At 42.5% G+C, this 19,830-nt stretch overlaps 1 protein-coding gene across 1 annotated transcript in view; it reads right to left on the bottom strand.

Moving 5' to 3' along the window:
• sfswap (splicing factor SWAP) overlaps nucleotides 1-19,830 on the bottom strand; it is a 125,048-nt gene that overhangs the window by 78,612 nt on the left and 26,606 nt on the right. Inside the window, exons 8-10 of the mRNA XM_072661297.1 lie at nucleotides 19,085-19,367; nucleotides 18,813-18,977; nucleotides 18,300-18,393 (exon numbers count right to left, since the gene is read on the bottom strand). Of these exons, the coding sequence (XP_072517398.1) occupies nucleotides 18,300-18,393; nucleotides 18,813-18,977; nucleotides 19,085-19,367 (542 nt within the window). The remainder of the gene's footprint in view (nucleotides 1-18,299; nucleotides 18,394-18,812; nucleotides 18,978-19,084; nucleotides 19,368-19,830) is intronic.

Genomic DNA, 19,830 nt, shown 5'->3' with positions numbered 1-19,830 from the left:
GGTAAGCAGCGTCGGCTGTGTCGAGGGGTCCAGTTCATTTGTATGTACAGTCAGTCATACAGCATAAAGAGAAAGAAAAATCTCGCAAATCCTGTTTCTGCGTTCTGCCAACGGAAGACAACCGCATGACGCAGGAAAGGTTCGGCAAAGTCCAAACACAGCTTTAAGAGCTTTTCCATAAGAAAGTGGTGCGCGGTCAACATGCACGGCGCCGCGCGCATGAGGCGAAATAAGCCGGATCAAAGCGAGGGAATAAGGAGACTTACACTGGAGAATGTGTGGAAGCCAGGGCAGAGGCCAGCCGAGGGGATTTCAGTAAAAACTAGTGAATTCAAAGCGGCAGGTTAGCTGAGCTTGGAGTAAGCACCTCTCTCGGATACACTCATACCCTTCTTACAACAGCTGAACGTTACAGAAACAAACACACACAAAAAAAAGGGAAATGCACCATGCAGAATCGTTCAGGGTGGTGGTGAGTGGAGGCAAATTTTAATCCAAATTTTCCAAAGTTGATTACTTGCTTTTTGTATAGCAAGCTTTCTTAAGTTAATTAAAATCTGCTGATTTGCAGAAATCTACACAGTGGATAAAGTCAGGTTCAAATCTCTTATTTTAAAAGTCTTATTTTGACATTTTAGAACCAGAGGGATTTGCAGAGGTGATTTGATTTCTTTGAATTTTGGAGCCTTGTATCACCCCATAAATCAGAAAACACCATTAACAGCCATTAAACCCTTTTTTTTTTACCATGGTTGTAGATCTACATTGAGGTTTAGGTTACATAGCTCAGGCTTTGAACGATATATGAACAATCCTCTCTGTAAAAGTATAGCTGGGGAGAGAACTATATATAGTCTATGAAGTACTACTAAAGTGGAGATCCCTGGCTCAGAGTGTGAGAATCTCATTTTGATAATACAGCCTTTTAAAGACACCAGCCAATAAGATTTAATGCTTATGTTTAAATATTTGGACGCTTATACAAAGGAAATGACCATATTTTGATCACCTAAACGTGCATCTTGGATGGTTTCTTTCCAGAAGTCTGAAAGAAGACATGCTATAAAAGTAAAATAGTCCAAAATTCGAATCCAAGAGAGCACAATTGGCATTGCTTTCTCAGGGGTGGGTTGCTGGCACTTCCTACCCATATCACTTCCATTCAGATGATGTTAGCTGTCGTATCGGACTTGGGGAGCTTTTCCTCAGATTCTGAATCAGTCGCTGTTGGAAAAGAGTCAGTGGCTGAGGAGACTAAAAACGGTGTCATTATTAGGCTAAAAATAACAGAGTGGTTGACAGGCTTGTCTACAACTTACAATCCTCAACAAATGCATCCTTTGACATGCAGCACCCGAGTGGCATTAAACGTGCCAGTCACTGCAGCTCTCACTCATATCGCAATAACGCTACAAATACCCTAGACTGTGCAGCCCTATCTGTTTCACACCCATGGTGGAATGTTGAAGGTGCACATATAATTCTCCTCAGTGTGTTGCAGGGGAAAAACATGGTCCACTGAGTGCTACAGAAGATTAAGCACTGATTTCATCTCCACATATCATTACTTTATTATATTTCCTCGGATAATTCCTTGGGTAGCCTAATCTTCGGTGACAAGGTGAGGGAATTAGCATTCCCATCACTTCTGAAACCTCGAAGATTCATCCGTTTCAAAGCGACTGCGATAGAGCAGGCTACAGCAGAGCGTGAGGATCCGGATGACAACTCTATGAGGCAGAAGAATTTCTCTCCTGAATTGTTCAGGTGGCAGAGGGGGCAAGTGGGAACAATGAGGAGAATTCGACAAAAGACAGAAGACTAGAATGAGGGGAAAAAGGAAAATATATACATATTACAATGGGCCTCGGCGTGTGGGATGAAAGGCAGGCGGATTTCAGGTCTGTGGAGGAAAACGACGTTAGCGAGAGGGCGAGAGACTTGGGGACTTTGTTATTCCGCCCATGTTTCTGTAACTAATAACTCTAAATGAGTTGCCGGAGGCCCTGTGTACAGTGTGATTATTTACACTAATCAAGTCATCAGTGCGGTGGCCCATGGCTGCTCGCTACATGAGGCGGTTTGTTCAGCCTTGCTCCCTAAAAAAGCGCCTTTGCCACCCTGCCGGAGCCACCCTCATTCAAACACACACACACACACACACACACACACACACACACACATACATACACACATAGAAAGCATGGGAAGGCAGCCAGAGTTGAAAGGAACAAGCAAGAGTAATCAGGCCCAATTCTGACCCAGGTACGGCTGCCTAAAACAATACTCGATCATCGTTATTGTGATGCCAGCCTTAGCAATACTGTCTGTAATATGCAAATGAGCCCTCTAAAAAGTCACAAGGACAGTCACTTATATAATAATTAAGAATTTGGACACCCCATGAGAACCTTTCTAACTACTAAAAATGCCTGACGTTAAAATCAGGTGCGGCACATCAGCCGCAGACGGTTAGAACACAGGTTAGAATACACAGGTCTGCATCCAGGACTGATTCTGGGCCCATTTGGGGATGGGATTATTATTACTGGGTTTCCATACGAGTCGTGGATCAGTTACGCAGTTGCAAAGGTCACTTTTCTGCATCCATTTTTTGCAAACTGGGAGGTCCTAGGTTTACCCGTCTATTCTCTAAGCACAGCATTGGGAGTGGATGGCGGAACGCACCAGAGCCTGCTAGAAGAGAACCCTAGACCACTGATTTCAGGAAGACCTGAGATTGTTGCTCTGGACCAATCCCAGGCTCGAAAACAGCTTTCACACTCACTGAGGTGGCTCTTGTCACAGTTGACATCAAAGTAGGGGTGGGCTACATGCTGATACTTCATCGTATGGTGATCAATTCTGTCGATACACAATATGCTGTTCTAAGCATCGAGGATGTCGTCAAGTTCCACTGCATACTTCATTACAAACAGTGTAATTAGTCTGGTTGATGGGATTTATATATAAAATGTGCTGCACTTCATCCACTGTACTCAGTATGATAAACTGGTAGTGATAAATACTGTGTACTGTGAAAAGGTCTTTGGCATTGGGCTGGGTGATACTGTAATAGTTCCATAATAGACAGGTAACATCAGAACATTTAAAGTACAGTGTCTACCATCAAAAAGTGACCAAGCAACTTTTGATGGGAGGTGTGTAAGGAGGAAACCTTCCTACCTTTCCATTTCACAGCTCTTAAATAAGGCGGTTAATGCAAGCTTAGCATCATTATGCTTGCTTTCTTGTCCCTGGTTCTACATTGCTTATTATTCTGAAACCAGCAAATGCCATTCTTTCAAGCTTATTACATTTTATGATAAATTGATTACATTTAAATTACATTTAGGGCATTTAGCAGACGCTCTTATCCAGAGCCACTTAGAAAAGTGCTTCACCGTTTACTCAGAAAAATATTCTTAGCTAGTTTGCATTGGCAAAAATCCAAAGGATGCCTCTAATCTTAGACGCTACTAAATACAAAAGTCAGTATGAACAGTACGCCCAAGTACTCTTGTAAAAGGTGGGCATTCAGTTCATGATTGAAGACTGCAAGTGACACTGCCTTTCGGACACCCAGGGGAAGTTCGTTCCACCACTTAAGTGCCGGGATAGAAAAATGTCTGGATGCTGGTCTTCTATGGATGAATTGATTTTTACTGAATTACTGTATCTAAACACTCAACATCATCATCATGGGTTTCCAAAAAACTAAATAAAAATTGACGGCGAGTTTCTGCGGTTGGGAGTATAAGAAGTGTGTCCACTGAGAAATCCATCAGTAAAACCCTATATTAAATTAAAATAGAAAGGCCCCTAAACTCTGTATCCCCACAACATGTTCTTATCAGCCAGGCTCTAATTTTTCATACATTTCAAGGCACAGAGAAACTGCAATTTAGCAACATAATCATGCGTTATTTAGCCCATTTTGCATAGCTCTACTCCTGGAACAAAAACCCAGAGTGGCCATTAGCAACCCTGTGTCTGGAGACGGAGGAGGAGAAAAGGGGGTGAGGAGTTAATAAGACAGTGTAGAGAAGGGGGAGAACAGATGAAGGGGGAGAACAGAAAGGGAGAGAAAAGAAAATAGAATGATGAATGACAGAATATGACAAAAAAAAAAAAAAAAGGACGGCCTGAGCCACAAAGCAGAAAGACGGGAGATGGAAGGGAAAAACAGGCAACAAGTATGGCCTCAGAACAGTGAAGAGCTAAACGTGAAGGATGTTTTGGTGCCTCTCAGGAGGAACAAACACAATGAGAGATGAGAAACACAGCCATGTTCAAGGACATGCCCCATTCTCTACTTCAAAAGGTACAACTTTGGTACTGTACAGAGCGGCACAAGGATGCAGACTGAACTCCTATTCAGCAAACAACACCTTAGCCTCAGCCACACTAAAGCCATATTGTTCAACTAATCAGAAAACCAATCAGAATAGAGCCCCTCTGCAAAGAAGTTCAGCGGGAAAGGCTACTTTGATTAGTGTGGGAGTGTATTGCATGAGACACGTTTACCAACTCTGGTGTGAAATAGGCTTAAGGCGGGCAGGCTGAGTGGAAGGTGTTAGAGGCTAATGAAGAGGAGAAAGAAAAGGGCATGCTTTCACCATGCTAACAGGCACTAGGGTCAAAGATCAAAGTACATTGGCAGAATGACCAGCCAGATGACCAGGACTATATGAACACCTTCGTGTTCTGAAGTAATAAAGATGAGCTGTGTTAACATTCTGCATCGTGCTAATGACGGAGTCGTGCTAATTTGTCTCTGAACCTCTGACGACAGATCAGGATAAAAAAAAAGTGTGTAAGCACTGGGGCTGAGGGAAGCTAGAGCCAGCACAACACAGCCCTCTGCAATGTGCTGGCCCTGAGGTGAACCGTCACAGCCACGTTTCCCAGCCTTGAAAGACACCAGAGCCAGTCCCGCAGGCCAGCAGCTGGCCAAGAACGGAGACTGCTCTGCAGCCTGTGTGTGTGTGTGTGTGTGTGTGTGTGTGTGTGTGTGTGTGTGTGCAGGCGCATATATTTACAGAACATTTTCAGGCTAGGCCCAAGGACTGACACACCGTGTCGAGCCTCTGGGTAAGGCTTGTCAATCTTCAGGCAGCCATGCATCGTAATGCGCGCGTGTGTTAGCATGCACGGCCCTTCATCTGGTAAGCTGGTGCGGGACTTGGGAAGCTAAATGCAATAATGCTCCAACTCCAGACCGGGTTCCTGCTCTTTGTCTGCACTTCATTGGGCCGTCAGATAATCCTTAATGGTTTATTTTTATTATTGATGACATATCGATGGCACAGGTTGTTGCAGGCAAATTTCAGACTTGTTTACGCTCATGTTTTGTATGTTTTGTTCTGCAGGATCGTAGATTATCCTGCATTAAGACCAACAAATCAATAAAAGCAGAGTGGGCTTTCTTGCTGCTTTACATAGATTACACACAAGCAGACACACACCAGTGAAAATAGCCATTAGAAACAAGTTTCTTTTTTTTTTTAGGAGTGGTTTCTGAGGATTGGATTTAAGGCAAAAAAAGGCAAAGGCAGAAAAGCAGAAGTTTCCAAAACTGGAGGGCAAAGAAAATGCTGAGAAGATACAGAGAAAGTGGGACTCTCAAGAAGACGGCCATTATTCACAATACACACAAGAATTTGCCCTTTGCTGATAATTACTGCCCATGAGCGGCTTAATTCTAGGCTAGAGAGAACAAACAGCCCAACTCTCAGGATGTGGACCATCATGGACTATTATTACAGATAGAAGGGAATATAAGGGCCATGAACACATTTGACAATAAAATGGGAAAAGGTATTAATTATACAAGTTATTGCCTCTCCCCCGCTTTCATGTTTTTATGCCAGGCCTCTGATTTACAGAGAACGAGGCCGCCACGCCTGGAGGGCGAAAAAACAAAACAGTTATGAAATGACAGATTTTATTTCTGAACACTAAAGAAATACGTTAAAGATTGTCAGAGCACCGACGACACTGGCAAAACACTGGCGGCCCATTTAAACCTGAGCTGTGAACGGCTAAGGACTATTGATTTATGATTGATATTCTGTCCCCACCCAAACATCTCTAACACCATCCCCACCCATGCCCACCCCATAACCACAACACCAACCACCGCCTCCGCCCAAATCACAGCAGACCTCAACAGTGTTTCCACCTTGTCTCAACATAATCCCTCTACGGTCTCTATACAGCTATACAAATCAAGTCCATAAGTATTTGGACAGTAACAATGTCTGAACAATGTCTAGTGTTCAGAAATTACATTTTGCCACTGTAAATCACCAATTTCAACGGATCTGTGAAATATAAAATAATTGACTCATTTATTATTTATTGAATTATTGAATAAGTGACTCAAGTTTAGACCAATGAAGACATTAAATCATTGGCAATTACACCCCCTCCATTTTCACAGGAGTATAAATAACTGGACAGGTTACTGATGTTTTGTGGCCAGGTATGGCCGGTACTCTAATTTTTTTCCAAGATAAATTGATGATATTATTATTATTATTATTATTATTATCATCATCATCATCAAGTCTAAAGTTAACTCAGAGTTTAATTTGCATTCGGTAACTGTTCATGTAAACTCTCAATATAAGATCTAAAGAGGTGTGGATGCAAGTGAAGGAGGCCTTCATTATGCTGAAAAAACAAAGTCTGAGAGCTTGAGCAGAATCTTTAGAAGTGGCCAAAGCAACACTACGGTAGAGTCTTAAAAAAGAGGAAATGCACAGGCGAGCTCAGCAACACCAAACAGCCTGGAAGAAAACAGAAGACTACAGAATTCTTTCCTTGGTAAAGGGGTCAAAACCACTCTGCAGGAGGTAGGGCTTTCATTGTCAATGTCTTCAATCAACAGATGTCTACATATAAAGGGGGTTTACTTCAACTACTGGTAAAACTTCAAGAGAAAAGTTGATGAGAAAAGTTCAATTACAGCTTTCCCCCCTAATTACCTTTTACCTCATTGCTCAACCATGAGATTAGAAGTAGACAGTAGAACAGCCAAGATAACGAGCTAAGAGGAATTCATCACCACATATCTGAACAAGTAGGACCGGTTAAAATCATCATCATATCAAGTTACAGTAACAGCTAGAGAGTGTATTTCCTGAAGGAAATGAAGAATGGCTGCACAGGTAAAGCGGATTCCACTTCTAGGTAGTTTATAAGCTGTTACTACACAGTTCCAGCTGATTACCATGCTGGAAGGTTGCTATGGTGTTGCTGAGTGTTTCCTACATGACTGCTACGATGATATGGTTGCTAGGTGGATGCTGAGCTATCCCAGGTGTTTGCTATGGTGTTGCTAGGTGAACGCAAAGATCACAGGTGATTGCTACGGTGTTGCTTAGTAGTTGCTATGCTGCTGCCACCAAGTGGCTGGTAAGATATCCCAGAGGCTTGCTATGGTGTTGATGGGTGGTTGCAATGGTATCCCATGTGGTTGCTATGTGGTAGCTATGGTATACCAGATGCTTGCTATGGTGTTGCTATGGTATCCGATGTGGTTGCTATGATCCCAGGTGTATGCTATTCACAGAAAATAAAGCAGATACATAGTCTAGACGATGATACATGGTGCAGTCATGCAAAAACTTGTATCTCCAAAACACCAACTTTACAGGAGGTTTACATGGAAGTCAATGTAGAAAGGCTGTAGTCCAAGATATTTTGGAGCATTTCTATTGGTCCACTCATCATTTAAATCCTTATTTATGTGTTTGGACACATAACTACTATTTCAGGGTAATATGTGTGTGATTTTGAGGAGAACTACAATCTCCAATAATCCCAATAATATTTTATACAGGAAAAAGATTATTGGGCTTATTTTAATCAGACACTAAAAAGAAAGGCAACAGGCTCATGTTTACCTTGATGCCCTTTTGGAAATCTAGCACTCCCTTAGCAATTTATTTATTTATTTATTTATTTTGGTAACGAGTTTTGGCTAGTGGAGTCCAAACTTTTGCGAGCCGCTGTACTTACATACGCAGGAAAGCCAGGTTGCAAGTTTGAGAAGGCCAGTGTTCACGACATCAGTCTGCCCAATCAATGACCACAAAGTCTGGGAGTGCTTGTGCTCTGGAGAGTGAAGCTTTAATAACCAGATGTCCCATTTTACTGCTGGAGAGCAGTAAACAAGCAATCACCCAGAAAACAATCAGGTTGTGGATCCTGACTCCGCATCAACCCCTGAGACCGAGGGGCAAGTCGTTCGCTTTTTATTCTTGCGTTGTCCTCGATAAGGTTTCAGCTTCTTTTGAAATGCAAGGATAGCTTTTCTTCAGTGTTCCAGCCATAAAGTTTCATGTAGAGGGCCGGGTCTTCAGCCTCCTTGGTTGTGCCATTGTTGATCTGTCTCATATAGCTGAGGCGTCTGGCAGGTGGCCCCTCTCAATAAATCAGCAGCACTTTTTGTGCTTTGAGGCGAATGGTTCCAGCGTTGGGGTTTGGCATGTGTTGGCTGAGATGGAATAGTTGGAAGAGTCACCATTAACTGGAAAATAAAACTACGTTTGAGAGTATGCCAGATTACCCAGTTTTCCTTCCTAGTCCTGGAAAGGTGTTGTTTTCATGATAACCTTCAGCCTTTCTTCTCCAAACATACCCTTCCTCACCACAGCCAAAAAGTTCATCAGTCTTTCCTCAGTCCACAGGACTTGTAAGCAAACTGCATTGGGGTTGTTCACATGTTCCTTTGCAAAGGTTCCTCTGACAACTTTTCCTATTTGTGGGTCTACTGCTGCACGCTAGAACAGTGCCCCACCATGGTAGAGTCTGCTAAATCTTCTTGATGGTCCGTTGCTGTCAGCCGAGAGTTCTGCTTTGCCGTTCTAGCAATCTTATGAGCGGTTCTCTTCGTTTCTTGGTCTTCAAAACCTCAGCTTGACCTCAACTGTTCCTCTTAATCGGCTTTTCTAATTACGCTATGAACACAATACAGCTACCTGACAACTCCTGCTTTGTGGGCATCAATTATCTACACTGATTAGAACTTGACTGTTTGGCTGCTGAGATTGGGAAGTGGTCTGAGGAGTCAAAATATTTATAAAGCTTTGAATTTTGCATCAGCTGAACTTTCCTAATGACGTCTGTGAACATGCTATGACCAATCAAGCTCATTAAGGTCTGAGACCTTTGTAAAAGTTGTAAGGTGCCCAAACTTCTGCAGGGGTGCTTAAAAAAAAACACTGTACTCAAAAGACGATCAAAGCAAAAATGACAGGCTTTATTACAAAATATACACTATGTGGCCAAAAGTATTGGGACACCTGCTTATTCACTTTTTCTCTTGAAATGAAGAGTATTATAAGAGAGTTTATCCTGCTTTTGTTGGAGTAACTGTCTCTATTGTCTACAGGAAAGGAATTCCACTAGATTTTGGAGCATTGCTGAGAGGATTTGATTTCATTCAGAGTGTCAGTGAGGTCAAAATGTTGGCTGATCAGCACCCCACCTCATTCCTAACTGGTATACAAAAAGTATTGGATGGAGCATCATCATTCAAGAGAAGTTCCACTACTCCACAGCTCAATGCTGGGAGGCGTTATACCCCGTCTAGCCCATGTCTGGCATTAGGCATGGAGCCAATAGGTTCAGAGAGTCCTATTCTGTTGGCAAAACTTCTCTACAGAGACTAGACAAGCAACTTAAAATAGCTGGATGCATTCATTAGAAGGGTGCACATGTTCTCTAGTTAACATGTAATTCCATAATAACTCCTAATTCCCCTCTTCAGAAGAACTACGCAATTCTCCCTGCTTCTTAAAAGTAGCTGATCAACCACAGCTCGTCTGCTGTCGGAAGCTGTTGTTTCTGTAGTTGAGTTTTCCAACACGTCTTGGCTGAAGGGGAATATTGTGCAAATTTGATGCTTTGCCAAAGTATTGCTGAACAACTCCTTGGTAAAAAGCCCTGGAGTCTGCAATACAGAAGCTAGACTGCAATTAAAAGCAAGTCCAAAGCTTTATGGCTACCCTTAACTTTCAGGTCACAGTAATCATTTCAAATAAAATCGATTTTCACCTCAAGAGGTAAGCTTAAATCTTCTGAATCTGGAGCAAAAAAAAAAAAAAAAAGTTTAAAAAAATCATTTTACATCATTTTCAAAGCTCCCCGTTTAAGTGTGTACGCCAACCCACCCTGTAAAAGGCCACAAAAAAAGCCGTACAAGCACCAAGCAGAGTATGAACATTGTTTAAAAAGGAGCTCTGGACTTTTTAGGCAAGTCAGGTGCCAAGTCAGGAAATCCAGTATACTCACTCATTTTACAACACCTCACATTTGCTTCACAGCTGTAATGGGTGACAGCTATGAGACAGCAGGGTGGAGGATTAATGGAGGAGGAAGAGGCGGCGGCTGGGCTTGGCAAGTAGCGTGTTGACAACATGCACCCATTCTTGAGTGGCATTCAGAGACAGGAGTGTGCTTGAAGCGTATACACAGAACTAATTGATTGCTGCCAGCTTTCGGTGTCCTTTCTCTGAACTTACGGCCCTCTCTTTATCAAACTCGAACACAACTGACCCAGACTGACTCCGGTCCAGGAGGAAAGCCGAACATCAATGACGAAAGCCCTGTTTAACGGTCAAACACCATCAATGCCAATTTTCTGCCTCCACTCAAATTGGGCAGGAGAGTGTGAAGAGAGAGAAACGATACTTCTTTAAAAAGCTACTTCACACACACACTGAAAACCACTCAATGCAAGAGTGGACAGACCATTACTGTTTAATAAGGCATATTCCTCCTTGCAAAGGACTTCTAGTTCTGTCAGCTTGCGCCTCTTCAGGTAGTACAGCACATGTGTCAGGTTGTTCCCAAATGTTGCTGGACACCTTCTAATGAATGTATTTAGATACTTTAAGCGGCACCCATTGCTGACACAGATATGCAAAAGCACACACACTGCTTGTCCAGTCCTTGGCGAGAGTGGTACTGCCAATAAAATAGGAGTGAATGCAATAAAATAGTAGTACTAAGAACTTTGGTCAATAACCTGAAGAATATCTCTGATACTGGGAGGGAAAGGGGAAAAAAAACCCACAAAACAAAACAATGAGTGTGTCCCAATACTTTTGTCATAAAGTGTATGTGCAGGTGTTGCAACCACCTGTCTGAAAGAGCTTCCTGAAATTCTGTTGCAGTCAAACAGGGGTTCTGATTTGCCTGTCTAGCAATACAAGGAGCAATGCTCTGTAAAAAGGTTTTTTGGTCTTCAAAACCTCAACTTGTCCTCCATCGCTAGCAGCATTTATTACTAATTAAGAACCTCACATTTCTTAACTGCTTTACAAGCTGGACACGGTTACCTAAAAACGCTTTGCTATCTACTTACAGCCTTCTCCTGTTTTGTGGGCATCAATTATTTAAATTGTCAGAGGAATAAAAAAAAATCTGACAGCACCAGCTAATATACCCCATTTTCCTGTATGCAGCGTTTGCAGGATGAGCTTCAGCCCGTTCTTTCCTACACTGCTAAAAGCAGAGGTCAAACTGTCTTGTCTAATTCAGATAGTGTGGCTTTATGTAGATTTTCTCTTCTTTACTGGAGAATTGTGCTCCAATTACTGTAGAAAACTAGGGATGTGCAGATCCCACCCAAGCAATGTTCAAAGATAAACAGTGTTCAAAGAGTCATCTGGTGTCCTCAAGGTGGCGCCATTAATGGAAATGGAGGAGAGTCAGACTGAATAAGAAACACACTATAAAAGTCATTTTAAGTCTCCACTAAATCAATCAGTTCAGAAAGTCTCGTTTCTGAAACTGCTACTAAATATAATGGATTTTACTGAACTGATTAATCAGAAGCTCATCTTCTCTAAACTGTGCGGCTTATCGAAGCTATTATCTGCTGATGCTCAGCATTAAGGGACTTCGGGCTAAAAAATAAATAAATAATAAAACTTGATCAACATCTCTATAAAAAAACTGAACTTTTCTTGCTATAATTTCAGTCAAATACTACAGTGATTATATAAAGAATGCAAAATGCTGTTTCACCTATGTTACAATGTGCCACTGTAGTATTCTCCAAATATGTTCTTACAGATAAGTGAGCAACAACTCCAAATCTAGTTCAAGAAAGTATCTCAGAGGTAAAAAAGTGAATAAAGTGTAGTTTTAAATAAAACAAAAAAAGAGAAAATCATATATATATGTTTTTTTGGCTTCTCTTACATTGTGTCAAGATTCTGTGAGGAAAAGACCAAAGGAAATTGTGAAAAAAGGTCTTTTACATTGAATAAAACCTTCCATTGAAAGTCCCTTGTAAAGCTGTGTGAACGTGAAAATACAGAAATGTAAGGAGGTGTGTATGTGCCTTTGAGTGATCTAGTGAATGAGGGAACAAAAAATAAACAAATAAATAAATAGAAAAAAAACAACATTATTATTTATTATTAATCTTAATCCCCAAATATCTCCATTATTTTAATCACTTAAAAAAGCCAGGTTCCATTTAAATTGTATAGAAATCTCATAATAAATGGACAAAAACAGAAAGTTTGGAAAAAATACTTTTTAACTTTAGTAAAGTTTTAGCTGTCTTTTCACCATGAGCAAGAGAGGCTACCGAGTTCAGAAAAACACCAAAATCTGAAAAAGCCAAAAGTGACTCAGGCAGCAAACATGTTTACCATTCTGTTGACAGTGTTTCATTGTGCTGGATGTCTAATTAAAAAGATGCGAGACAGAGAAAGTCATTTAGCAAACTGTGCAGATTAAGCTTCAAAGGCTCTGGACAGGTAAGGAAATTAGCCACAGCAGTAGCTGGATAGAGAACGCAACCCCTAGGCTGCAAAATAAAAAAAGAAGTAGTTACAGAGAGGCCCAACAAATAAAAACAGACGTGGCTGCTGCTCTTGCACTGCTGCGCCGTGGAGAACGGGCCATTTCTTCCAATTTTCCCTGTAATACTCCTCAATTTCGCTCCCCCTCTCCTTTACTCTTCATTTCCTTTTCTCCACTTCCGTAGCTCCTGATTTCCACAGGTTAATCTATTCGCTCCCTCTTTCTTCCACTCTCTTTTTATTTAGGGAGCTGCAGGCTGCAGGTCTGATGTCTCCTCAGGGGGCAGATGGTAGAAGCTACATCTAGAAGGACTCATCCTCACATGAGCTCTTTGGATTAAACCACAGCAGGAGGTAGGCCTGGTTTGCTAGAAGATATGAGACACACCTGCTTTATAGGTTTCAGTGATCCAGATGTCTCTGATCCAGGATCAGCTCCCTTCAGTCAAATTCTAACTTTGGATGAGACTGCCAAACTGCTCTCAGATCAGCATACATAGGCTACATTCATCCGACTACACGTTTCGGGCACCTTGACTGAGCTGATGAACAAAAGGTCTATTCAAAGAGCTGGAATGGAGACCCTCAAAACACCTGAGCATCTCCTTTACAGGAGCACAGCTTCGACATGACAAGAGCTAGAAGGACAGAGCTGAGTGAGGCCTCAACAGAAGGATTCTATTTGAACTGTGTCAAGCTTGGACTGCCTTTAGCCTGAGATGAAAGGGACTGTGTGGTCAGCTCCCCACAGGCCAAGCTTAACTTCTCCAACACGAACACAGGAATACACTTACAGGCAAGACTGACATCAACGACTGAGAAAATAAAGAAACTCGCGCATACTCGAGGCCTCTCTCAGACACACAACAAAAGGAAACGCTGTAAAACCATATGCCTCCGTTTAGCAAAATCCAGCCATTGGCATCAATCCTGGGGGGAAAGAATTAACACATTGCAACATACCGAGACTAAAACACAGTAATTGCTGTGAAATTATTTAGTGCATCAACCATGCAAACACGTCATGTCCAAAATGTGTTCTGTTGTGCAAATACATCCTTTGGAAAACCACATATCCCATAAATGGAAGATGTCCCAAAAACCTCTGCCCATCATTTGTGTTGTACTTGCTCTATAATGACAGTGCTTGGACCCCAAAATTGCCACTTGAGATACAGCCTAGTTTGTGCACTGTGGTACTGCCCACAGAAATGTGCAAAGCCTTTGCTGCAGATGTTGATCATTTACACACATTAAACTTTCACCTTTTACATTGGCTTGAAAACCAATGAGACCACCATCATATGTAATGTGATAAGTGAAAATACTGCCAATAATTAACACCCTTTCTGGTCACAGTATCGCAAGCATTGAAGCCCATAATCAACCAATGATGAGGAAAAAAACGACCCAATGAGAAGCACCCCCATAAATAACCGCCAACAAACCATTCATGGCTAAAACAAACAAAAACAAACCAAATGTATCAATCCGTAAACTTTGGAATATAAAGGCTCAGAGTGGCGCAGTAGTTTAATGCACTGCCACTATGCCCGGGGGAGGTTGAGAATCCTGAGCCATGCCATTTTGCCATCAGCAGCCAGAGTCCAAGAGAGCACAAATAACCATGTTCTCTCCCGGTGGGTAGATGGCGCTCTCTCTCTCCCTTCATCACGATGTTGGCTGGCACAGGTGTCTGTTAGCTGGTCCTTGTCAAATTGGGGTCTTAGTTTATCTCAGAGCGCGTAGGTTGTAGCTGGAACAAATGCGGTTCTAGCGCACTGCTAGTGCTAGGGGGAGCTACATATGGGTGGGTTAACTGGCACTATCAAAAGGGGGGAAAAAAGCACTGTTTGCCTTAAACCACTGCAGTAAACAACCAGAAAAGTGCATTTCCTGAATAAAACACAGTTGTGTAACTGTAGTGGTTTCCACCTCTAGTAAGTTACTTGGCAGTTGCTATGTCGTCACTAAGGTGAAACTGCTTATGCTATAGTGTTGGTGACTGGTTGCTAGATGTGTGGTGGTGTAGCACTGCAGCCACTTAATTAAACATTACACAGGATCCAGGGGTGTAACAGTGCATAAATTAACGGTTTCAGTACAACCAACAAAACATTGTGCAAGTGATCGTTTATTCCACCTAGTGAATCGTTTATATCTCCGCTTAACCTGTAGCGTAAACAATTGCATGCTAAGTAGTTGGTTAATGGCTGCTACAGAGCTACTTAGTGGTTCCTATGCTACACCAGGTAGTTTGCAGTCATGTGGTTGTATCATTGGGACTCAAGTGTGTTCAAACCCTGATTCTTGAATTCCTATAGTGAAACATCTGTTACTACAGGGATAAAATACATCCCATCAAACAGCTGTATACAAGTCTGAATGACACAATCAGACCCAACAACGATGGTGATATCAAAGAATTCGGCAGAAAAATAAGGAGAAAACTGGCTGAATTCTATTAAGCAGATGTTCAACACAGCTGCACATTGCTTGGCAATGCAAAAATCTACGACCTATATTGAAAAATACCTCCGATGAGAAGTTACGAACTTTTAGCCTGCTATAAAGTATATAAAGATTCATCAACGCATCTTATGGTTAAAAAAGGCCACTTTCTCTTTTCTGTCAATTCAGCCGGCATAAACATTTCCGACTCAATCAATTTGGACCTGTGACGGACCACATTGGGCGAAATTCAATTGCAAGCTCTATGTGCAATCAGTTATATAAGGCATGTCTTCAAAAACAAAACTTCAGAAGACCAAATGAACACCCAGAGAAAGACAGAAGCAATGCCTTTCCTGTTTGCTTATATCATATGTTTACTATAATGCTATTTGCTCTGGCTAATATGCGGGTGGAATACAAATGGGGGCACTTAGCGCACTTAAAGCGGCCGGCTTTATAGCGGTCTCTCCTTCTGTGTCACTTAAACCTTAATATTTGGTTTTATAATCTGGTGCCACAGGTTAAGTCCATCTTCCCTCTCCATTAGGAATGACTGGTGAGCCGATAGTCGCTAATGAAAGGGAAATGACCACCAGACTGAGCGTAATGGATTTATAATGTCATACTCGCCATTACAGGCATAATGCTAACATCTTAAAAATAAATAAATGCAGGGGAAAAAAAATATATAAAAAAATAGAGCATGCAGGAAAGCAGAGCAGTAGCCAGGCTTCAAAGAGCCCCCATTTTACTCCATCAAAAGCTGGTCCTAAATGCTTTAGGCAATGTGCACCAGCTGTCCTCTTGAGGGATGAATGATGCAATTTTCGGTACTTTCTATTATTTCTTTTTGATAAATCACGAATAAAAAAATGAAATACAAACAGAGATGACAGGCCTGTAAACATCACCTCTTAATACAGATACACAGACAGATCCTCCTTCATTTCCAGCGTGAGGTACAACTCGACTACATCCAGGCGAGACGAAAGAGCACAGAGTCATGTTTTCTCTAAAACACTGCCATCTTGGACAAACAAGGCTGCTGACAGAGCAGACAGAGAAGGGCTCTTTCTTGTGTGCAAGGGCGACCTAAAACCCAAAGTCAACAGCATGCAGAGCACTGGTGACCGCTCCATTAGCTCAGCACTTTAGATGCCCACTGGGGACCAGCGGTTGATAAACTCTTGTCAGAAAACAGCCAGTGGAGCCTGTGTCTGTGGAGCTGTAAAGGCATTGCGGATGCTGTTGGCGGGTGTGAACCACAAGATGAATGCACGCATGTCACGCGTAGTTTGACACCCTTGGTTCAGCAACAGGTCAGAACAAAGGGTTGCGGCATCAGCAAGTCATAGTTCATAGGTCAGCTCTACTCTACACTTGCCACACTCTTTATAGTGACAGTCGTTCTCTGTTCACGTCTATCATAGCACGACAGGCTGAACTGGTAAACACTAACCTAAGGAGGCAGATTCACAAATAAGAAATAAGACATCTAAAAGAACACATAAGCCTGACCGTCTTCATTTTATTAGACTATTTTAAGACCATTAAAATCATATTCTGCATCAATATGACGAGGCATATCACATTACACAAAAGACAGTGTTAATATATGAACATGTGGACACAAATGCTCTCAGTGTATTTAAAGGTGCTCTAGTTGAATATCATTCTTCAAAAGCACATTCCCCCCCTGCCCCCACCTAAAAATCCCCAAAATTAACATACAGCCAGTCCACTACAACGGCTGCTTCAGGAACATCTGGACACTAGGCTGACTAGAGCAGGGACCGACAGCTCGCTGGAGCATTTGGAGCAGCTCAAAGCTAACGTTTGGGGAAACTGACTACAATGTCTTCAGCTAGCTAACTGGACGGCATGGCAGCTGTACACAGAGAGGATCGCAGAGTGGACAGCAGCAACATGATCCAGAAAAATATTATGAATTAAATATGTTTTTGTTATTGTTGAGATATGCTATGCGGCGGCTGTGGTTCGTCCTGGGGGCATAAAACAGCCAACAAAAGCAGAATTTTTTCCCCCCCGTAAACTCTCCATCAAAGGAATATCAGGGTGTCTCATGCTCAGGAAAAATAACAGGGTGGTAAACAGGCTTGTAAAACTGCATCTGAGCTTATTTAACTTTTTAACCAAAGTCACATACTCATTATTCATACATAAAATAAATACAATAAATAAAAATACTCAATAAATGCTTTCTTACGTACATTTAAAGTAAACAAGTTGTAGTTTTATCACCCTGCTGATTATTTGGTGTCCGTACAGCTATCTGCCAGTGCTAGAGTGCTAGGGGTCTACTTCCAGCCCTGAAGACCTAGACCTCAGACACAGATGTAAATAAATAAAAATCAACATATTACTGCTATTACAAACACGGTCATACTGCAAATGGTGATATTCATATATTTCATCCATACATGCCTACTTCCTTCAGAGGTTACACACCCTGTGATTATACATCGGGTTCCTTTATTTCAAGACGCTGAAGCCAGATAAAAGAGCAGAAAGCCCCTGGGCTCAGATCAACGCAGTGCCATGGCAAGCAGAGCAACCTTCAGATACCACATCAGGTAAGCAGACCAAGGTCACTGAAAGGGTGGTGTTCGGCTCAATTTGGGAGTCAACACCGCGAGCAAGCACAGCTGTCTTTCTGAGCTATGGCCTAATAGTATGCGTGGGCACACCTTACGTTTTAGTGGGAGATACAGAAGCCGCTCATACAGTGCATATAAACGAACTAGTGAAATGGAACCAACACGAGCTGAGCTCCACAGTGCTAATGGAATCCTACGCGTCTGCTGCGCGAACAAAAGAGCTGATTCCCCAACAAAACAAATCTTATCTGATAGGGCAGCGCACCACAGTACCCATCAGTATCCATATTTCAACATGCATAGAAAAGGAGCAAAAGGAGAAGTGGAGGGCGGACAGGCAAGAGACGTGGAGGGAGCAAGAAAAGAAGGATAAGGGCTCTGGGACTGAAAATACCTGCGGCAGGCTTAGACCTTCTTTCTGCATGAAGTAGTGCTTCTTGAACTCATAGTAAGTGTTGTACTGGTGCCAAGACTGCAGGAACTCAAACCTTTGAGGGGGGAAAAGAGAGAGAGAGAGACACAAACGAGCTTAGAGTTATTAGACCTAAAAATTGGTCGGATTACAGTATAGTTAATACTATACTGCGCTGAGGGAAGGCTGCAACCTGGAACTAGAGCTTTAAAACAGGCTAGAGCTTTAAAACAGGCCTGAAATTTAAAGTCAAAACTGATCAGCACCAATTAGAGCCTAAATAAAACACATTCTTAACAAAAGTGGGTGTTACCTAGCTAACATGAGGGCTTGTGGCTAGCATGTTTGATCGGAGCGCTATAAAATGCGGCTTCTGCTTTAAATATTGTAATTTTACATACGGCCCAGGAGTAAAAAATAAATAAATAAATAAATAAATAAATGTGATCTTGACAAATTTATTTTATACAAAGTTATTTGAGGCTGGCAACTTACCGCGGGTCATTCTTAGCACGCACGCTGCTCTCAAACTTGACTCCATTCCGGGCCACATACTCAGCCAGCTTGTCAATAACAGGCTGGATATCTGGCGGTGGGGGGATGATTGCGGCAGTAGGAGCAGCAACTGGCGGACATACACTGGCTTGAGGAGGGCGAGAGCTGAGGGGGAAAGACAGAAAAAGTAGAAGCAATTAGAAAAATGTGCGCTTAATCAGCAGAGCCCAGCTGGTTTTACTGGAGTGTAGAGGGAGAGGTCAATTACACACCTGGTGGTGGGAAGACCAGCGGGGGCAGAGTGAGAGGCCGGGGCAGAAACGGGGGCGGGGGCCGGGGCAGCAGCAGGGGCTGATGGAACGGCAGCCATAGTGTCGAGAGGTGGAGGAGTGGTGCCCGGCGGCGGAGGCGCTCCGGATGCAGAGTGCGCCGGCATCATGCCAGTGGGCATCGAGCCGTAGTAGGCGCTGGCATCGATCCCAGGTGGCGGTGGGGCCAAGCAGTACGTGCCATCGGGGAGCATACAATACCCATAATACATTGCAGCAATGTTAGCTGTGAAAAGACCAACAGGAGGGATAATATATAAGATATAGGACAACAAACAAAAAAGCATGAGAAAGCATGCGAATACAAATCAGGGGTTTCATTCTGGGTCTGCCTTTCATTTAAGAAAGCTTCGTGCTGGCGTTACGTGACAGTTCTGCTGAGTAAGTGCATGAGCAGGCTGAGGGGGATAGAACATGCCCAGCCAGGAATGACCTCTCCATGCTAATCGAATTTACAGCCTCAAGTGGAAAGGCAGGAAAACACACAGAGGGGAAATCTGACATTGATACAAATTAAAAATTAAAATAATCTATGTCCAGATCACACTTGCGGTAATTAAATTTACTTTGTCAGGAGCAGATAGAGTGTGAAGCGAGAAGGGGGTGGGGTGGTTTTGTCTGCAGCAATGTTAATAATTAGGGTAGACTGCTGGTGTCGTATGTAATAGAGATGGTCCTAACTTTTTTAC

This window comes from Salminus brasiliensis, chromosome 18, assembly GCF_030463535.1.
Source record: "Salminus brasiliensis chromosome 18, fSalBra1.hap2, whole genome shotgun sequence".
NCBI classification, from domain to species: domain Eukaryota; kingdom Metazoa; phylum Chordata; class Actinopteri; order Characiformes; family Bryconidae; genus Salminus; species Salminus brasiliensis.
This window is presented reverse-complemented; position numbering and strand designations above follow the sequence as displayed.